The sequence below is a fragment of the Erythrolamprus reginae genome, chromosome 13 (assembly GCF_031021105.1).
Source record: "Erythrolamprus reginae isolate rEryReg1 chromosome 13, rEryReg1.hap1, whole genome shotgun sequence".
Taxonomy (NCBI): domain Eukaryota; kingdom Metazoa; phylum Chordata; class Lepidosauria; order Squamata; family Dipsadidae; genus Erythrolamprus; species Erythrolamprus reginae.
In genome coordinates this window covers 15,052,232-15,070,331 of record NC_091962.1, presented here as the reverse complement: position 1 = coordinate 15,070,331, position 18,100 = coordinate 15,052,232, and the positions used below count along the sequence as shown (strand labels likewise).

The 18,100-nt window shown below is 46.7% G+C and overlaps 1 protein-coding gene across 3 annotated transcripts in view; it reads left to right on the top strand.

Annotated features, from left to right (window-relative positions):
• Positions 1–18,100, top strand: part of CGN (cingulin) — a 48,855-nt gene that overhangs the window by 14,933 nt on the left and 15,822 nt on the right. For 2 of the 3 annotated variants that reach the window (XM_070766308.1, XM_070766309.1), the window contains exons 2-15: positions 3,713–4,968; positions 5,057–5,148; positions 8,604–8,673; positions 9,829–9,915; positions 11,754–11,872; positions 12,147–12,288; positions 12,385–12,597; positions 13,012–13,160; positions 13,409–13,550; positions 14,804–15,016; positions 15,541–15,747; positions 16,390–16,647; positions 16,819–16,989; positions 17,673–17,834. In XM_070766308.1, the coding sequence (XP_070622409.1) occupies positions 3,742–4,968; positions 5,057–5,148; positions 8,604–8,673; positions 9,829–9,915; positions 11,754–11,872; positions 12,147–12,288; positions 12,385–12,597; positions 13,012–13,160; positions 13,409–13,550; positions 14,804–15,016; positions 15,541–15,747; positions 16,390–16,647; positions 16,819–16,989; positions 17,673–17,834 (3,252 nt within the window). In that variant the 5' untranslated portion in view covers positions 3,713–3,741. Of the gene's footprint in view, positions 1–1,125; positions 1,142–3,712; positions 4,969–5,056; positions 5,149–8,603; positions 8,674–9,828; positions 9,916–11,753; positions 11,873–12,146; positions 12,289–12,384; positions 12,598–13,011; positions 13,161–13,408; positions 13,551–14,803; positions 15,017–15,540; positions 15,748–16,389; positions 16,648–16,818; positions 16,990–17,672; positions 17,835–18,100 lie in introns of those variants that run through there. The other variant, XM_070766310.1, reaches the window with a different exon arrangement.

Below are 18,100 nucleotides of genomic sequence, written 5' to 3'. Positions count from 1 at the left end.
GCAGTGAGTATGGGAGCCTTGGAGCGCCAGAGAGGCCGGGGAGGGTGTGTGTGTGTGTGTTTGTGGGTTTGTAGCATGAGTGTGTGAACGGATCAAAGTGGGTTTCCAGCAGGATGTTCTGGGAGAAGCCCGGGGGCTCTGTGGCTGTGGGGAGGGGGCTCAGCTGGATGGTGGAAGCAGCATTGCAGAATTCCTCTTTCTCCTCTCTTTCTCTTCTTTCTCCTTCTCTCTCTCTCTCTTTCTGCTTGTCTCTCTCCTTCTCCTCCTGCCTCTCTTTCTCCTTCTCTCTCTCCTCTCTCTCCCTCTTTCTTTTTCTCCTTTCACTCTCATTAACTCTCTCACTCTCCTCTCTCCCCCTTTTTCTCCTTCTCTCTCTTTCTCCTTCTCACTCTCTTTATCTTTCTCCTTCTCTCCTCTCTTTCCCCCCTCTCTTTCTTTCTTTCTCCTCTCTCTTCTCTTTCTCCTTCTCTCCCTCCCCTCCCCTCTCTTTCCCCTTCTTTCTCTTTCTCCCCCCCTTTCTTTCTCCTCTCTCTTTCTCCTTTCTCTCCTCTTTCTCTTTCTCCCCCTCTTTCTTTCTCCTCTCTCTTTTTCCACTCTCTCCTCTCTTTCTCCTTCTCCTTCTCTCTCGCTTTCTCTCCTCTCCTCTCTCTTTCTCCTTCTTTCTCTCCCCCCTCTCTTTCTCCTTATCTCGCCCTCACCTTCTCCCTCACTCCAGATTGCAAGGTGCCGTAATGTTTTCTCCAGGCTGGTGCAGTCCCTATCCTAACCTTTCCTTCCTCCTCCTCCTCCTCCTGTGCACGCCAAGGCCCCCAGCCCCTTCCCCTCCCTCCCCTCCGGCGTCACCGTTATGACGGTACGCTGAACGGGACCCAACCCTGCGCCACTTAAAATGCAGGGCGCCCTGCATGGGACACGCAACGACCGAAACTTCCCGTAAAACCGGCAAGAGGGACGCCAATATAATTAACGGTGAAAAATAAGCAAGAAGCGCGTTGCTCTCGCTGCCCCAGAGGGCGAGAGCCAAGTTTTTCCATCAAATGGGATCTTGGATCTAAAAGAAATTGGCAGCTGCCTCTCTCCTCCTTCCGCTTGTATAAAGCTCGACGGGAACCGGAGTGACGTGTTTGTTGGCTCTCCTTGGGTAGGGTTATTTTGGTTCCCATTTCTAATATTTGGGTGTAGGGCTGCGAGGAAGGCCTTGGGAGATGGAGACGCAGCCAGACGGCTGAGCCCACAACCACACTACAGGCAGACACTTACAAGAGGGAGAAACAACCCCTAGTTTCTCAGGATGTATATCAGACAGTGGGAGACTTGTCCTTTCAAACCTGCAAGATTCTGTTTCAATGGAGCGTTATAATACAGTAGAATTAGCTTTATTTTAATAATAATAATAATAATAATAATAATAATAATAATAATGAGGAGGAGGAGGAGGAAGAAGAAGAAGAAAAAGGAGGAAGAAGAAGAAGAAGAAGTAGTAGTAGTAGTAGTAGAAGTAGTTGGAAGGGACTTTGAAGGTCTTCTAGTCCAGTGTTTTTCAACCAGTGTGCCGCGAGACATGGTCAGGTGTGCCGCGAAGCTCAGAAAGAAAGCAAGAGAGAGAGAAAGAAAGAGAGAAAGAAAGAAAGCAAGAGAGAGAGAGAGAACAAGAGAGAGAGAGAGCAAGAGAGAGCAAGAGAGAAAGAGAGGGAGGGAAGGAGAAAAAGGGAGGGAGGGAGAGAGAAAGAGCAAAAAAGAGGAAGGAAGAGAAAGAAAGAGGGATGGAGAGAGAGAGAAAGAAAGGAAGGAAGTGAGAGAAAGAGGGAGGGAGAAAGAAATACAGTAGGGTGAAGGGGAGGAAGAGAGAGAGAGAATTTTTTTGTCCAAACTTTTTTTAGCCCCCCCCCCCTGCTCAATGTGCCCCAGGGTTTCGTAAATGTAAAAAATGTGCCGCGGCTCAAAAAAGGTTGAAAATCACTGTTCTAGTCCAACCCCCTGCTTAGGCAAGAAACCCTACACCACTTCAGACAGATGATTATCCAGCATCTGCTTAAACACTTCCAGTGTTGGAGCCTTCACAACTTCTGGAGGCAGCTTCTGTTCCACTGATCAACCGTTCTGACTGTCAGGAAATTTCTCCCTAGTTCTAAGTTGCTTCTCTCCTGGTTTAGTTTCCACCCATTGCTTCTTCTTCTACCCTCAGGTGCTTTGGAGAATAGCTTGACTCCTTCTTCTTTGGGGCCACCCCTGAGATACTGGAAGGCTGCTATCCTGTCTCCCCTGGTCCTTCTTTCCATTAAACTAGACATAAACCCAGTTCCTGCAACCGTTCTTCCTATGTTTGAGCCTCCAGTCCCCTGATCCTCTTTGTCGCTCTTCTCTGCACTTTTTCAAGAGTCTCAACATCCTTTTTGCATTGTGGTGACCAAAACTGGATGCAAATATTCCAAGTGTGGACTTACCAAGGCCTTATAAAGTGGTATTAAACCTTCACGTGATCTTGATTCTCTCCCTCTGTTGATGCAGCCTAGAATTGTGTGGGCTTTTTTGGCAGCTGCTGCACACGGCTGGCTCCTATTTAAACGGTTGTCCACTCGGACTCCAAAGTCCTTCTCATAGTTACTACTGTTAAGCAATGTACTACATATCCTGTACCTGGGTGTTTTGTTTTCCTGGCCTATATGTAGAACCTGACTTTTTTCACCCTTGAATTTCATTTTGTTAGATAGAAACATAGAAACATAGAAGACTCACGGCAGAAAAAGACCTCATGGTCCATCTAGTCTGCCCTTATACTATTTCCTGTATTTTATCTTACAATGGATCTATGTTTATCCCAGGCATGTTTCAATTCAGTTCCTGTGGATTTACCAACCACGTCTGCTGGAAGTTTGTTCCAAGGATCTACTACTCTTTCAGTGAAATAATATTTTCTCAGGTTGCTTTTGATCTTTCTCCCAACTAACTTCAGATTGTGTCCCCCCTTGTTCTTGTGTTCACTTTCCTATTAAAAACACTTCCCTCCTGAACCTTATTTAAGCCTTGAACATATTTAAATGTTTCGATCATGTCCCCCCTTTTCCTTCTGCCCTCCAGACTATACAGGCTGAGTTGATAGCGCCCATTGTTTAGGTTTTTGAAGCCAGCATGCTTGATTCACTACAAAGAAGCTCAAAAATCAAACTCAACAGGATTTGGGTTACAATTTGTTCCCCAGTGTAATGATCGGCCTTTCCTTTACCACCACCCCAAATTTATTTATTTATTAATTAGATTTGTATACCGACCCTCTCCGCAGACTCGGGGCGGCTAACAACAGTAAAAAGACAACGTAAACAAATCTAATATTAAAAAAATCTAAAAACCCCAATTTAAGAGATCAGTCATACATACAGTCATACCACACATAAATTTTATAAGCCTAGGGGAAGGGAATATCTCAGTTCCCCCATGCCTGACGACAGAGGTGGGTGTTTAAGAGCTTACGAAAGGCAAGGAGTGTGGGGGCAACTCTGATCTCTGGGGGGAGTTGGTTCCAGAGGGTCGGGGCCGCCACAGAGAAGGCTCTTCCCCTGGGTCCCGCCAAACGACATTGTTTAGTCCACAGGACCCGGAGAAGGCCAACTCTGTGGGACCTAACTGGTCGCTGGGATTTCTTCTGCCGCTCGGTGATAAAGAAAAAAACCAGCTTCAACCTCTCTCTCTCTTCTTCACTTTCTCCCCTTTTCAGGACCCTACGAGACCCCAGACGCGTGAAGGATGGACCATTCGGTGAATGGCACCCTAGCCGAGAAGCACAACCCCATCGACTACGGAGTCCAGATCCGGTTCATCGACGACTTGAAGGAGCCCAGGAAATCCCAAAAGGTCCGCTCCAAAGCAACCAAGCCGGGTTCCTACGGCGTCGCGGTGCGAGTCCAGGGTATCGACGGTCAACCCTTTGTGGTCCTGAACAGCGGCGAGAAAGGAGGCGATTCCTTTGGGGTGCAGATCAAAGGAGGCAGCAAATATGAAAGGCCTCTGCAGAACCAGGCTTTCGAGGAGAATTTCCCGGGCTCCCCTAGGGCGGGGTCTTCGTCCAAGGACATTTCGGGGTCTATCAGCTCCGACTCGGATGTTCCCGAAAACCCTTACGGGGTGAAACCGTCTCGATACGGGTCCCAGTACAGCACCTCGGACGAGGAGCTGGGCCTCCAACGTGGGCCCCAAGCAGATAGCTTGGACGGGGTCCGCCTGTCTCGTAGCAACCATGCCTCTGGTCCCCATGGCAGCTATCGGACGCTGCCCCACAAAAAGTCCATGGGGCAGCAGCACCTGCGGCGCTCTCAGTCCCACAGTTCTTTGCTTGATCCTGAGCCGAGCGATCCTCCAGAGTCGAGCCACTCCCGAACTCATAACTCGGGTTACAGTTCCCGGTGCTCCCCTCCTTCAGGTGTCCCGGAAAGGGGTTCTGGTGCGCGGAATCCCTCTCCGCCCAGACCTTCCAGCCTTAGAGAACCCGCAACCACCAACTTCTCTGGTTTGCGACCAGTCTCCAAGCCCGTGTCCTTGGATACGGACTCGCCCGAGGTCCGGACCAACAACGGCGACATTGACACGAAGCCTCTGTCCTCCGTGGACTCCTTGATTCACAAATTTGACGGAAAGCCCCCCCCGAGGGGCCGAGCTTCCCGCAGGACCCGGGTCTCCCCCGAGAGCCACCAACGCTCGCGGAGCCTCGACGGGAGGAGCACTTTCTGCGATACGGCTGACGGCCGAGAACGAGAGATCGACCAGCAGCACCCGGGACCTTTGAAAGAAGTAGTGCAGTCCTCGGCGGCTAAGCCGCCAGTTTCGGCAAACACCCCGGGCAGCCGGGGAGCCTCCGGTCAAGCGACGAAGGAGAAGGAAGTAGACAAGTCTAAGATGATCCAGGATTGGGTCAACAAGAGTCTGGACGAGACCGGGACGGAAAAACAGGCGAGAAAAGTCCAGACCGATTTGCAGGTAATTTTCTGGGTAGCTTTGCTAGACTTTCATCGTAATACTCTGTCCAGACCTCTTTGGCTCATCAAAGTTGGGTTTGTTCTTCCAGCTGAAGTCCACCCCAGACCTTCTGAGAGATCAGCAGGAAGTGGGAAGCAACGAATACACCAAGGAAGTCATCTACAGCATCCTGAAGGATAGGTAAACCCCGAAAACCAGCTTGTATTGTATTGTATTGTATTTATTAGATTTGTATGCCGCCCCTCTCCGAAGACTCGGGGCGGCTAACAACAATATAAAAAGACAATGTAAACAAATCTAATATTAAAAATAATCTAAAAAACCCCAATTTAAAGAACCACTCATACATACAAGCATACCATGTATACATTCTATAAGCCTAGGGGGAAGGGAATGTCTCAATTCCCCCATGCCTGGCGGCAGAGGTGGGTTTTAAGTAGTTTACGAAAGGCAAGGAGGGTGGGGGCAACTCTGATATCTGGGGGGAGCTGGTTCCAAAGGGTCGGGGCCGCCACAGAGAAGGCTCTTCCCCTGGGTCCCGCCAAACGACATTGCTTAGTCGACGGGACCCGGAGAAGGCCAACTCTGTGGGACCTAACCGGTCGCTGGGATTCGTGCGGCAGAAGGCGGTCCTGGAGATATTCTGGTCTGATGCCATGAAGAGCTTTATAGGTCATAACCAACACTTTGAATTGTGACCAGAAACCGATGCAGACTGCGGAGTGTTGGTGTAACATGGGCATATTTGGGAAAGCTCATGACTGCCCCCCCCCCCCAGCTGCATTCTGCACGATCTGAAGTTTCCGAACACTCTTCAAAGGTCGCCCCATGTAGAGAGCATTACAGTAGTCGAGCCTCGAGGTGATGAGGGCATGAGTGACTGTGAGCAGTGACTCCCTGTCCAAATAGGGCCGCAACTGGTGCACCAGGCGAACCTGGGCAAACGCCCCCCTCGCCACAGCCGAAAGATGGTCCTCTAATGTGAGCTGTGGATCGAGGAGGAGGCCCAAGTTGCGGACCCTCTCTGAGGGGGTTAGTGATTCCCCCCCTCCAGGGTTATGGACGGACAGATGGGATTGTGCCAAGCCTAACCCTGGTTGGGTTCACCCCAAGCATTTCCCAATGTTTCTGGGCAACTCCGTTGAGAATCCTTCACACTTTTCTCTTCTGGCTTCCCAATTCCTATCTGAATCCTTAAACTCTCCCCGTGCCATGACTAACCAGGTTAGATCCTGGTTACGTTTCCCAAGATCAGCCACTTTCCGGGGCTGAGTAGGTTTTCACATTTTTCCTCATCTTCTTAAGCCATGATCCCAGCAACTGGTGAGGTCCCACAGAGTCGGCCTTCTCCAGGTCCCGTCGACTAGACAATGGCACTTGGCGGGGCCTAGAGGAAGAGCCTTCTCTGTGGTGGCCTCGGCCCTCTGGAACGAATTCCCCCCGGAGATCAGAACTGCCTCCACCCTCCTCGCCTTCGCAAGAGTCTTAAGACTCATCTATGCCGCCAGGCTTGGGGAATTAGATATTTGGACCCCTGGCCGATTAATGTTACATGTGATTGTTATTTGAGTGGGTATGATTGTTTTTTTTTAAATAATACTAGGTTTTCTACATTAGTATACTTAGTTTTATATTAATTGGATTTAGATGATTCTTTGTATTCTTCTTTTTATATGTTGTTATTTATTTATTTGTTTGTTTGTTTGTTTGTTTGTTTATTTATTTATTTAATTTTATTTATTTACTTACTTACTTACTTACTTACTTACTTACTTACTTACTTACTTATTGGATTTGTCGGCCGCCCCTCTCCGCAGACTCAGGGCGGCTAACAACAATGATAAAAACAGCATGTAACAATCCAATTAATAAAACAACTAAAAACCCTTATTATAAAACCAAACATACACACAAACATACCATGCATAACTTGTAATGGCCTAGGGGGAAGGAATATCTCAACTCCCCCATGCCTGGCGGGGGAGGTGGGTTTTAACTAGCTTACGAAAGGCAAGGAGGGTGGGAGCAATTCTAATCTCTGGGGGGAGTTGGTTCCAGAGGGCCAGGGCCGCCACAGAGAAGGCTCTTCCCCTGGGTCCTGCCAAGCGACATTGTTTAGTCTATGGGACCCGGAGAAGATCCACTCTGTGGGACCTAACTGGTCGCTGGGATTCGTGCGGCAGAAGGCGGTCCCTGAGATAGTCTGGTCCGGTGCCATGAAGGGCTTTATAGGTCATAACCAACACTTTGAATTGTGACCGGAAATTGATTGGCAAGCAATGCAGACTGCGGAGTGTTGGTGTAACATGGGCATATTTGGAAAAGCCCATGATTGCTCTCGCTGCCGCATTCTGCACGATCTGAAGTTTCCGAACACTTTTCAAAGGCAGCCCTATGTAGAGAGCGTTACAGTAGTCTAGCCTCGAGGTGATGAGGGCATGAGTGACTGTGAGCAGTGACTCCCGGTCCAAATAGGGCCACAACTGGTGCACCAGGCGAACCTGGGCAAACGGCCCCCTCGCCACAGCTGAAAGGTGTTTCTCTAATGTGAGCTGTGGATCAAGGAGGACGCCCAAGTTGCGGACCCTCTCCGAGGGGGTCAATAATTCCCCCCCCAGGGTAATGGACGGACAGATGGAATTGTCCTTGGGAGGCAAAACCCACAGCCACTCCGTCTTATCCGGGTTGAGTTTGAGTCTGTTGACACCCATCCAGACCCCAACAGCCTCCAGGCACCGGCACATCACTTCCACTGCTTCGTTGACTGGACATGGGGTGGAGATGTACAACTGGGTATCATCGGCATATTGATGATACCTCACCCCATGTCCTTGGATGATCTCACCCAGCGGTTTCATGTAGACTGTCCCTAAATCTGGAGGCTCTCTCATTACAGCGCCCTGTTCTGCTTGGAAAGATTTGATGGGACATAGAAACATAGAAGTCTGACGGCAGAAAAAGACCTCCTGGTCCATCTAGTCTGCCCTTATACTATTTTCTGTACTTTATCTTAGGATGGATATATGTTTATCCCAGGCATGTTTAAATTCAGTTACTGTGGATTTATCTACCACATCTGCTGGAAGTTTGTTCCAAGGATCTACTACTCTTTCAGTAAAATAATATTTTCTCATGTTGCTTTTGATCTTTCCCCCAACTAACTTCAGATTGTGTCCCCTTGTCCTTGTGTTCACTTTCCTATTAAAAACACTTCCCTCCTGGACCTTATTTAACCCTTTAATATATTTAAATGTTTCGATCATGTCCCCCCTTTTCCTTCTGTCCTCCAGACTATACAGATGGAGTTCATTGAGTCTTTCCTGATAGGTTTTATGCTTAAGACCTTCCACCATTCTTGTAGCCCGTCTTTGGACCCCTTCAATTTTGTCAATATCTTTTTGTAGGTGAGGTCTCCAGAACTGAACACAGTATTCCAAATGGGGTCTCACCAGCGCTCTATACAGCAGGATCACAATCTCCCTCTTCCTGCTTGTTATACCTCTAGCTATGCAGCCAAGCATCCTACTTGCTTTCCCTACCCGCCTGTCTGCACTGTTCACCCATTTTGGACATCGCTGGGGTTATTGGTTGTGGTTTATTCCGGGAGAAGGTTGCTTACTTTTGTCGTTTTTCAGGAGCAGCGAAAGTGACGCCGCGGCGAAGCGGAAGACCAACCTGATCTTTGAGAAAATCCAGGCGTTTGCGGTAAGTTGACATTTACTTGACAAATACTTGACATTTGCCGCTGGTGGAGGGGGGGTATCCCCCTTTCGAAAGAGGCCTCTTCATGAGGTCTAGTCACTTGCGAGGGTTCTCTGAAGAAAGCGGCCACGGGGTACCTTCTATCACATGTGATGGACCTGTCCAAAATTTCAAAAAATATTGGCGTAAAATAAGGAAATGGATAGAAAATATTACAGAACAAACATAGAATTAGATAGAAGAAATTACAGGACACAAAAAAACAGAAAATATTTCTCCTTGGCGTCACGGAGATGAAAATGGACAGGATATACCGTAATACAAAATGGCAAGATATAATGTTATATATACTGACAGCTGCTAGAATCACTTTAGCGCACAACTGGAAACGATTGCCCGCCAGATGCAATAATCATTAGTCAAATATTACATTGCTCTGAGATGGACAAGGTGACATAAACGAAGAAGAGGAATCGGCGTATTGTCAGGCCTGGAACAGATGGTAGACTTGGTTAGAAAAACAGGGAGATTAGTATAAAATAACAATTTGGCAATAATATATAAATATTTCTGTGTAACGTGTCTAAGAGAATGTATTTTAAAATGTATATGTGTGTAGGTGCACTGCTCAAAAAATTAAAGGGAACACTTAAGCGACACAATACAACTCCAAGTCAATCAAACTACTGTGAAATCAAACTGATTGACAGTCAATTCCACCTGCTGTGGTCCACATTCAACTTTGTACAGAACAAAGGATTCAGTGAGAATATTTCATTCATTCAGATCTAGGATGGGTTCTTTGAGGGTTCCCTTTATTTTTGGGAGCACTATAATAATATAAGAATAGAGTAGTATGTATTTTAAAAATTAGAATGTAGATAATCTATGGATACTAGTGATACCGGTATGAATAAAAAGCTGTTTGTTTTATGCATTTGGCGTTTTTGTTGCTTTTAATGTTGAAAATGTTCAATAAAAAATATTTTTTTAAAGGAGTGGGGGGGAAATGGCCACCCCTAACAAATTTAATATTTAATTTAATTAATTTGACTTCTCTGCCACTCAATCCCAATGGGACTAAAATGAGAAATTGCCTCCTTTTTCAATCTGGAAGAAAATTTAACTTATGTTTATTCTCCCGGCTGGGGGAGGAAGGCCGTCCCTTCGTCGGAGCTGAGACAGTCCAGTACGGCAATGACCAAACCGAAGCTGAGCGTGGAAGAACCGGACAGTCGGACCAAGGTGGGCGAAACCCTCTATGTTTCTTGCTTTTCTGGCTGTATATGTGTCTGTGCAGTTAATTCCCTTGGGGGAAAGGGGGAGAGGTGACGTTTGGACTCCAACTCCCATCTTTCCCAGCCACCAGCCATACCAATAAGACATCGGACTCTCCTGCAAAATGTGAAAATAGGCATTCCAAACCGTGGCAGGATTAAGCCCGGACATCTCCTTTGCTGATTTATTTCTCTGCCCTGGCCCTTTAAAAAATTTAAAACACTGTCGCTTTTATTTTATGTTGTTCGTGTTGTTTGTTTAATGAAAAATCAATTAAAAATTAAAAAAAAAATTTTAAACAAATTTAAATCTGCATACATACATACATACATACATACATACATACATACATACATACATACACTGCTCAAAAAAAAATAAAGGGAACCCTTAAACAACATCATATAACTCCAAGTCAATCCAACTTCTGTGGAATCAAACTGTCCACTTAGGAAGCGACACTGATTGACAGTCAATTTCACCTGCTGGTGTGCACATTCAACTTTGTACAGGACAAAGGAATCAATGAGAATATTTCATTCATTCAAATCTAGGATGGGTTATTTGAGGGTTCCCTTTATTTATTGGAGCAGTATATAATCTCTGAAACTTACACAGGAAGAAACCTGAATATGATAAGACCTTCATCTATCTATCTATCTATCTATCTATCTATCTATCTATCTATCTATCTATCTATCTATCTATCTAATTATCTATCTATCTCTATCTATCCATCCATCCATCTATCTATCTATCATCTACCTACCTATCATATTATAATTATATTGTATTCACACGCATAAACATGCAAAATATTACACAGGGCAAAAACCGAACTCAGAACAATCTACATACATATACCCGTGAAAATTTACGAAAACAAATATATATATATATATATATATATATATATATAGATAGATAGATAGATAGATAGATAGATAGATAGATAGATATAGATATATATAGATATATATAGATATTTATTTATTTATTTTTAATTAGACGTATTTTCCGCCTGCCCTCTGGGCATCTTACAAAAACACTCAGAATAACAGGAGTAATTTAATAACGGTTCACATAATAAATATCCCTCAATATAGTCCTTTAAACAAATAAAGGAAATCACCTAAATCAGTGGTCACCCATTGGCGATCTACGGACCACTGGTGATCCATGAGAAAATTTTGGTGACCTGCAGATAAATTATTTGCATTTTTATATTGCACTAAATTAGGGGTTCCCAAACCTGTCAACTTTATTCGTTCATTCATTCATTCATTCATTTGATTTCTATGTGCCCTTCTCCACAGACTCAGGACAGCTCACAACAGAGATAAGTACAATTTTAAGACTTTGTGGACTTCAACTCCCAGAATTCCCCAGCCAGCGATGCTCTTCATGAGGTCTAGCCACTTGTCATGAGGGTTCTCTGAAGAAAATGGCTACTGGGTACCTTCTATCACATGTGGCGGACCTGTCCAAAGTCCAAAAAAATATTGATGTAAAATAAGGAAATGGATAAAAGAAATTATGGGACAAAAAAAAATAGAAGAATTCTGGGAGTTGAAGTCCACAAGTCTTTAAAGTTGCCAAGTTTGGGGACCTCTGGATTAAATACTACTATCTTTTTTTTTAAAAAATCATAATTAGTGGTCCGCAGGATTTAAAATTATGAATTGAGTGGTCCCTGAGGTCCAAACGGTTGGTGACCCCTGGTCTAAAAGAAACACACTTTGGTAAATTAATCCGATTGAAATGAACGAAAAAGGGAAAAAGGAATAAATCGGGGTTCTCCGCAGGCGTCTCAGGACCCCCCTCGCCCCCTCCAAATCCGGCTGCGGGAACTGGAGGAAGAATGTTTGCGGCTCCGGGAAGCCTTTGAGAAGAAGAACCAGGAGCTCCAGAGCACGGGGAAAGAGTGAGTAGGGGGTTCTTGCAGGGGGGTACGTGGGGGCGTCTGATGCAGATCCTGACCCCCTGACCCCCTTCTTTGTCCGCGACAAAGAAAAAAAAGAGAGAAAGCTACGATATTGGGCCCGACTTAAGAACCGCCGTGATTAGCAGCGGAGGTTGTCGTTCGTAAATCAAAGGGCCACCTTAAATCGGGCTTTTGCGTGGCTGCGCGAGAGCCGGCGTGTGTCTAGAATTGTGTGTTCCTTGCGATTGTCGCTTAACGCTTCTTCCCCTCGAAGGTTGAGAGATGTACGAGCGGTCAAGGAGCAGCTGGAAGCCAAGCTGACCGACCTCGAAGACCAACTGACCGAGATGCAGAAGGCCCTGGACCGCTTTCAAGAACTCTCCTCGGGCCAAGCGGATCAGGAAGCCTTGCTGAAGGTCAGCCGAGAAACCCCGAGTGGACGCAACACCAAAACCCTGCTAGACCCGATCCGGGTCCAGAAACGATGTTTTCTCTTTCTTGGTCTCTTTCAGGAGCTTCTGGACACCCGTGAAGACTTGGAGGAGATCTTGACCGCCAAGCAGAAGCAGGAAGACCAGCTCCGCCAGAGGGAACGCGAGTTGACCGCTCTGAAGGGGGCCTTGAAGGAGGAGGTGGCCAGCCACGACAAGGAGCTAGACCGAGTCCGCCAACAGTACCAGCAGGACATGGAGCAGTTGAGACGCAACATGGAGGACGTGTCTCAGGTGAGTGGGGACCCTGTGGGCCCTAATCGGTCGCTGAGAGATACACGGTAGGAGGTGGTATGGTGATAGCCAACACCTTGAATTGCATCGGGATACTGATTGGGAGCCAGTGCAGTTTGCGGAGTGTTGGTGTGATGTGGGTGCACCCACAACAGCTCACGCGGCTTCGTTTTCAACCAGTTGTAGTCTCCAAATGCTTTTCAAGGGTAGCCCCCTGTAGCGCGTGTTGCAGTAGTCGAGACGTGAGGTGGTAAGTCTAGTTCCCAGGTGTCTAGGAGTGAGAGGTTGATGGGGCCCCGTGATCGTTGTCCAAACAACGAGGTCCATCTTGGGTTTGGAGAAAATCTCGATTTGGGGGATGGGGGGGCTCTACCTCTCCTTCGAATCTTTGAAGGTTGGGTTTCTCCTGGGTAGGATCAAGCCAGCCTGGAGGCCGAGAGACAGAAGGTCAACTCTCTGGTGAGGACCCTCCAGGCGGAGCTTCAAGAATGCCAGGAGGAGGCTGCCCACTGGAGGGAGATGTCGCAACGAAACAAGGAGGAGCTCCGTAGTGTCAGACAAGAGTGAGTAAGCCAACTTTCCAGTCCATCATCTTCTCCCACCCATCCCTCCCAACTCTCTTTAATCATCTTGAGGGGCTTCATGCATGGATTTCATGTATCTTGGTTGGTCCTCCAGCCGTCGATCACCAGGCGGCGTCAAATTATGGTCTTTGAGATCCCACCACCGCCTTTCGTTGAGCTGCCGTTGGCTTTCTGACTTCCTGCCTCTCTTGGGTCGTTGACGCGGTGTTGGGCTCCACCTCTTCCAGGCTGATGCAGGTCAAAGTGGAACGGGAGGAGTTCGAGGAAGACCTGAAAGAGAGCCGTGAGCGCTTTGCAGCCCTGCGGAAGGAGATGGACCAGATCCGAAGCCGTCCGACCGACGCCGAGGGGCTCCATGAACTAAGAAAGGTGGGCTTAGCTGCCGAGACCCCGGATAACAAAACTAGACCACTTTCAAGGCATGTGTGGACTTCAATTCCCAGGATTCCCCAGCTTTTGGGAAGTTTTTTAGGAGTTGAAATTCACAGTTGAGAAAACACTAAGATGGACCTCATAACTGTGTGTGTGGAAACACCACCAGGTTGAGCCCTCTGATGATGGTTGAAGGACTCCAAGCTCCATCATCCCCTGATCATATTCCCCTAGCCTGATGGGTGCTTGAGTGCCCTTCCTAGTGTAGAGGGAACATATTTCTCCATTGCTTCATCCTTGCCCATCCTCAAAGAGATCTCTTCATGAGAAATGTACATTATGGCAGTATATTAACGCCAGAAAGCTTTCCTAAATGTAGTCACAGAAGAGATTTTATTATTCTTTGCATTGATGTAATGTAACTTTTTATAGTAAGAATTTTTATTTAGATTTTTAAGAATTGATAATGTTGTATAAAATTAATAGAAAACTTTAGATAAGGAGAGATGAGAGCCTCCATTGAGGGAGTAATAAGAAAAGAAAATTTTATATATGATTGATTTTAAAGTATTATTGTTGTTGTGTTTATAGCTAAAAAAAATTATACCAGAAAAAATGTAGTCACACTAATTCCTCCCAATTATATAAATACTGTAGATCTACTCCAAACATGACTAAGTCAGGGTTTATCTCAGCTGCCTTATCTTAATACTAAATGTTTTTTAAATTATTAGATTTGTTCTTACATTGTCTTTGTTATTGTTGTGAGCCGCCCCGAGTCTACGGAGAGGGGTGGCATACAAATATAATAATAATAATAATAATAATAATAATAATAATAATAATAAATAAATAAATAAATAAAAAAAAACAGGACACTGCTACACTTCAGATTATACTTGTACAAATGGCCGTTAAAATTGATGTGGCTTTCTGGAAGTACCGTATACGTTATTCTCTGCTATTTAAAAGAAGATAACAGTAGCACTGGGCCTCTTCACAACGAGCGTTTACTTTAAAAATCTTCTTCATTTTGTTAAGTTTGTCTAGAACAAAGCAGTTTTGCCTCCTGGGGTCCAGTTTCAGCCACTGATTGGCAGAAGAAAAATAAAATTCTGCCTCTGCCTCTTCCTCCCAGCAATTCGCCCCCTTGCAGCTTTAGTTTTGCTTTTGTTTTAGCACGCGGGCTCAATGGAAGCGTTCCGTGGTCCTTCCACTTTCTCTTTGACTCGTTTTTCTCCTCCTGGCAGGAGCTCCGTCAGGCTCGGGAGCAGCTGCAGGACGCGGTGGAGGAGAAGGAGGACCAGCACAAGGTCCTCCGCTTGCGGGAGAGCGAGATCGTTGACCTGAAGGAGAAACTCGAAGACGAGGCGGCTTCCCACAACCAGGACATTCAGGGGTTGAACTTGAAGTTCCAAGAAAAGATGCAGCAGCTCCAGAAGGACTACGAGGAAGCATTTAAGGTAAGTTATTACTACGTACGTAACTGGTTGGGTTTGGTAATATATGCAATAAACCAACAATGTATGCTTGCATGTATTGGAACACTATTGCTTTAAGTGATTCTTTCACTCTCTCGGCTATTTCTGTTTTGTCTTTTTGACAATGCTGTAGTAAGAACTGTGTGTCCAAATGATGGTTTATGTATTTGTAATCTGAACAAGTAAGCTTATAGTGTGGAATATGTATTGAGAGTTATTGACTGATTTTAACTGTAGGACAGTTTTTGGCTAAGATATTTGCCAAAGTAAATAATATTTTATACGCTTGATGTATCTGGAATTATTGCTGGATTACTGCTCATATCGCTGGGCTGTCAGCTGGACACACCTCCACGCTTCCTCTGGGTAGGTGTATCATTGAGATAACTCCGCACACTCTTTAATGAGAACCAAACTGGTTTCCCAAACTAGTTCAGGGTCCGGCTTAGTGGCGATGTTGCGATGGGGAGATCCGGTTGTCTTACCTCCCTCCCTTCCTCCCGTAGACCAAGGCCGCCTTGGAAGGCGAGAAAGCGGCCATGGAGCAGACCCGGAAACTGGTGGAGTCCACCCTGCGGGAAAGCCAGGAAGAGAACGATGACCTCCGGCGCAAGATCTTGGGCTTGGAAACCCAACTCAAGGAATACTACCATTTCGCCGACAGCTGGCAAGACGTGGAGACGAGGCTGAAGGAGAAGATCTTCAAGCTGGAGGTACCGGAGGGAGGAGGAGTGAAGGTCTCGCCCTCGGGGGTCGACTTCACCGGGCGTTCCAGACCTGGGGAAGGGTCTCTTGTCCTGGTGACCCACCCACCCACAAAGGGAAGGGCTGCCCATCGCCAGCGTTCCTGGCGTGTTCCCGACGGCAGGCGCGCGCTCATCCAGCGCACATGGGCACAAGATTTCGCTTCCTGCGCTGGCGCAGAAACTGAATCTTGTGTGAGGATGCTCGCGCGCGTAGGTTCCTGCCGACTTTCAGTGTTTTCTTTGCTCCCGCGCATTAATCCCCATATGACATTTCGCTTCTCACCGCGCGGGTGAGATTTCGCTGAATCTTGCGTGAGTAGATTCCAGCGATTTCCAGCGATTTCTTTGCTCCCGCACACGCGCAGAAATTGATTTTACTGAATCGCGCGAGAGAGATTTTGCCGAATCTTGCGCAAGCTGATTTCCGGTGATTTCTTTGCTTCCGCACATGTGTCCTCGTGCGAGATTTTACTTCCTGTACATGCGCAGAAGCCAAAACGTGTGTGCGGATGCTGGCGCGCAAGAAATTTTAGCCGATTTCCGCGCAATTTCTTTGCAGAGGGCCCTGCCTCAGTTTCCCCTTCTCCCTTCCCTCCTCCCGCTTCCCAGGCCGACCGCAAGCAGATGGAAGAGTCGGCGAGCAACGCTGCGGATCAAGAGCAGGACCTGATGCTAGCCAAGCGGTCGCTGGAGAGTCGTCTGGAGGAGGCCCAGCGCAACCTCCATAAACTCACCCTGGAGCACCAGGACCTGAGTAGCTGCTACCAGGAGGAGCTGAAGCAGAAGGAGACGCTCCGGAGGGCCAAGAACGAGCTGGAGGAGGAGAAGAGGCTGCTGGACAGGAGCATCGTGAAGCTGAGCAAGGAGGTCAGTCTTGCAGAGGGCCGTCAAACGATTGGAAGGGTTCTGAGATGCCACCTCGGGCGTCGACATCTCTGCTCCCCCACCAAAAACCTTTGGGGTCAACGGGAGGATCCGGGACAGAAAAGGACCCTGTGGCAAAAACTGGGTGTCCTCCTTCTCTTTCTCCTTCTCCAGCTGAAGCAGATGGCCGAAGAATCTCACCAGGCCCTTTCGGACCTCCAGGGCCAGCTGGACGAGTACAAGGAGAAGTCGCGCAGGGAGGTCAGCGACTCCCAGAAGCAGGCGAAGGACCGGAACGCAGAAGTGGAGAAGATGCAGTACGAGTTGGGGAGATGCCAAGAGGAGGTGAGGCAGGAAAGACCCCTCGCGGTCTGTCTACGATCATCATCCATCATTTATCTATCTAGCAATCTATCATCTGTTTATCATCTGTCTGTCTGTCTTTCTTTCTATTTATTGATCTATCACCTATTTATCATTATCTATCTGTCTGTCTGTCTGTCTGTCTATCTTTTTATTGATTTATCACCTATTTATCATCATCTATCATCTGTCTGTCTGTCTGTCTATCTATCTTTCTATTTATTGATCTATCACCTATTTATCATCTACCTACCTACCTACCTACCTACTTACCTATTTATCATCATCTATGTATGTATGTATCTTTCTTTATCAATCTATCATCTGTTTATCATCTATCTATGTATCTATCTGTCTTTCTTTCTATTGATCTATCATCTGTTTATCATCTATCTCTCTGTCTGTCTATCTATCTATCTTTCTATCATCTTTATCATCTTTCTTTCTTTCTTTCTTTCTACCTATCATCTATCTATCTATCTATCATCTATCTTCCATCTATGATCTATCTCATCTCTCTATCATTTATTTATCTATATCTATCCATCCATCCACCCACCCTGACCCTATCTGTCCATCCAATCCTTCTATCCCTCTTCATTCCCTCCCGCTTCCATCCATCCATCCATTCATCCACATATTCTCCTCCTCCTCCCCCTCCTTAGGTGCTGCGTCTCAAACAGGCCCTGCAGGACAGCCAGGCCGAGCGCGAGAACGCCCTCCTCGACAAAGAGCTCCTGGCCCAGCGGCTCCGCAACCTGGAGCAGGAGATGGAGACCAAGTGGCGATCCCAGGACGATCGATCCCGGCAGGTCAAAGCCTTGGAGGTTTGTACCGCATGCTCTCTCTCCTTTTTAGCATAGTTACAAGCGGTCCTCAATTTACGACCAGAATGTCCGTTGCTAAGTGAGACAGAGGAGCGAAGTGAGCAGTGCCCAGTTTTTACAGCTTGTTTGGTTGTGGCCGTCATTGATTCTGCTCACCAGCAGAGGGCACCATCTGCTCTCAAACCAACCCCGCATTTATTTAAACTCTTTAATAACCAGTTTTTGCTACATGGTTAATTTTGTGTGTGTGTGTTTTCCTCCCAGAA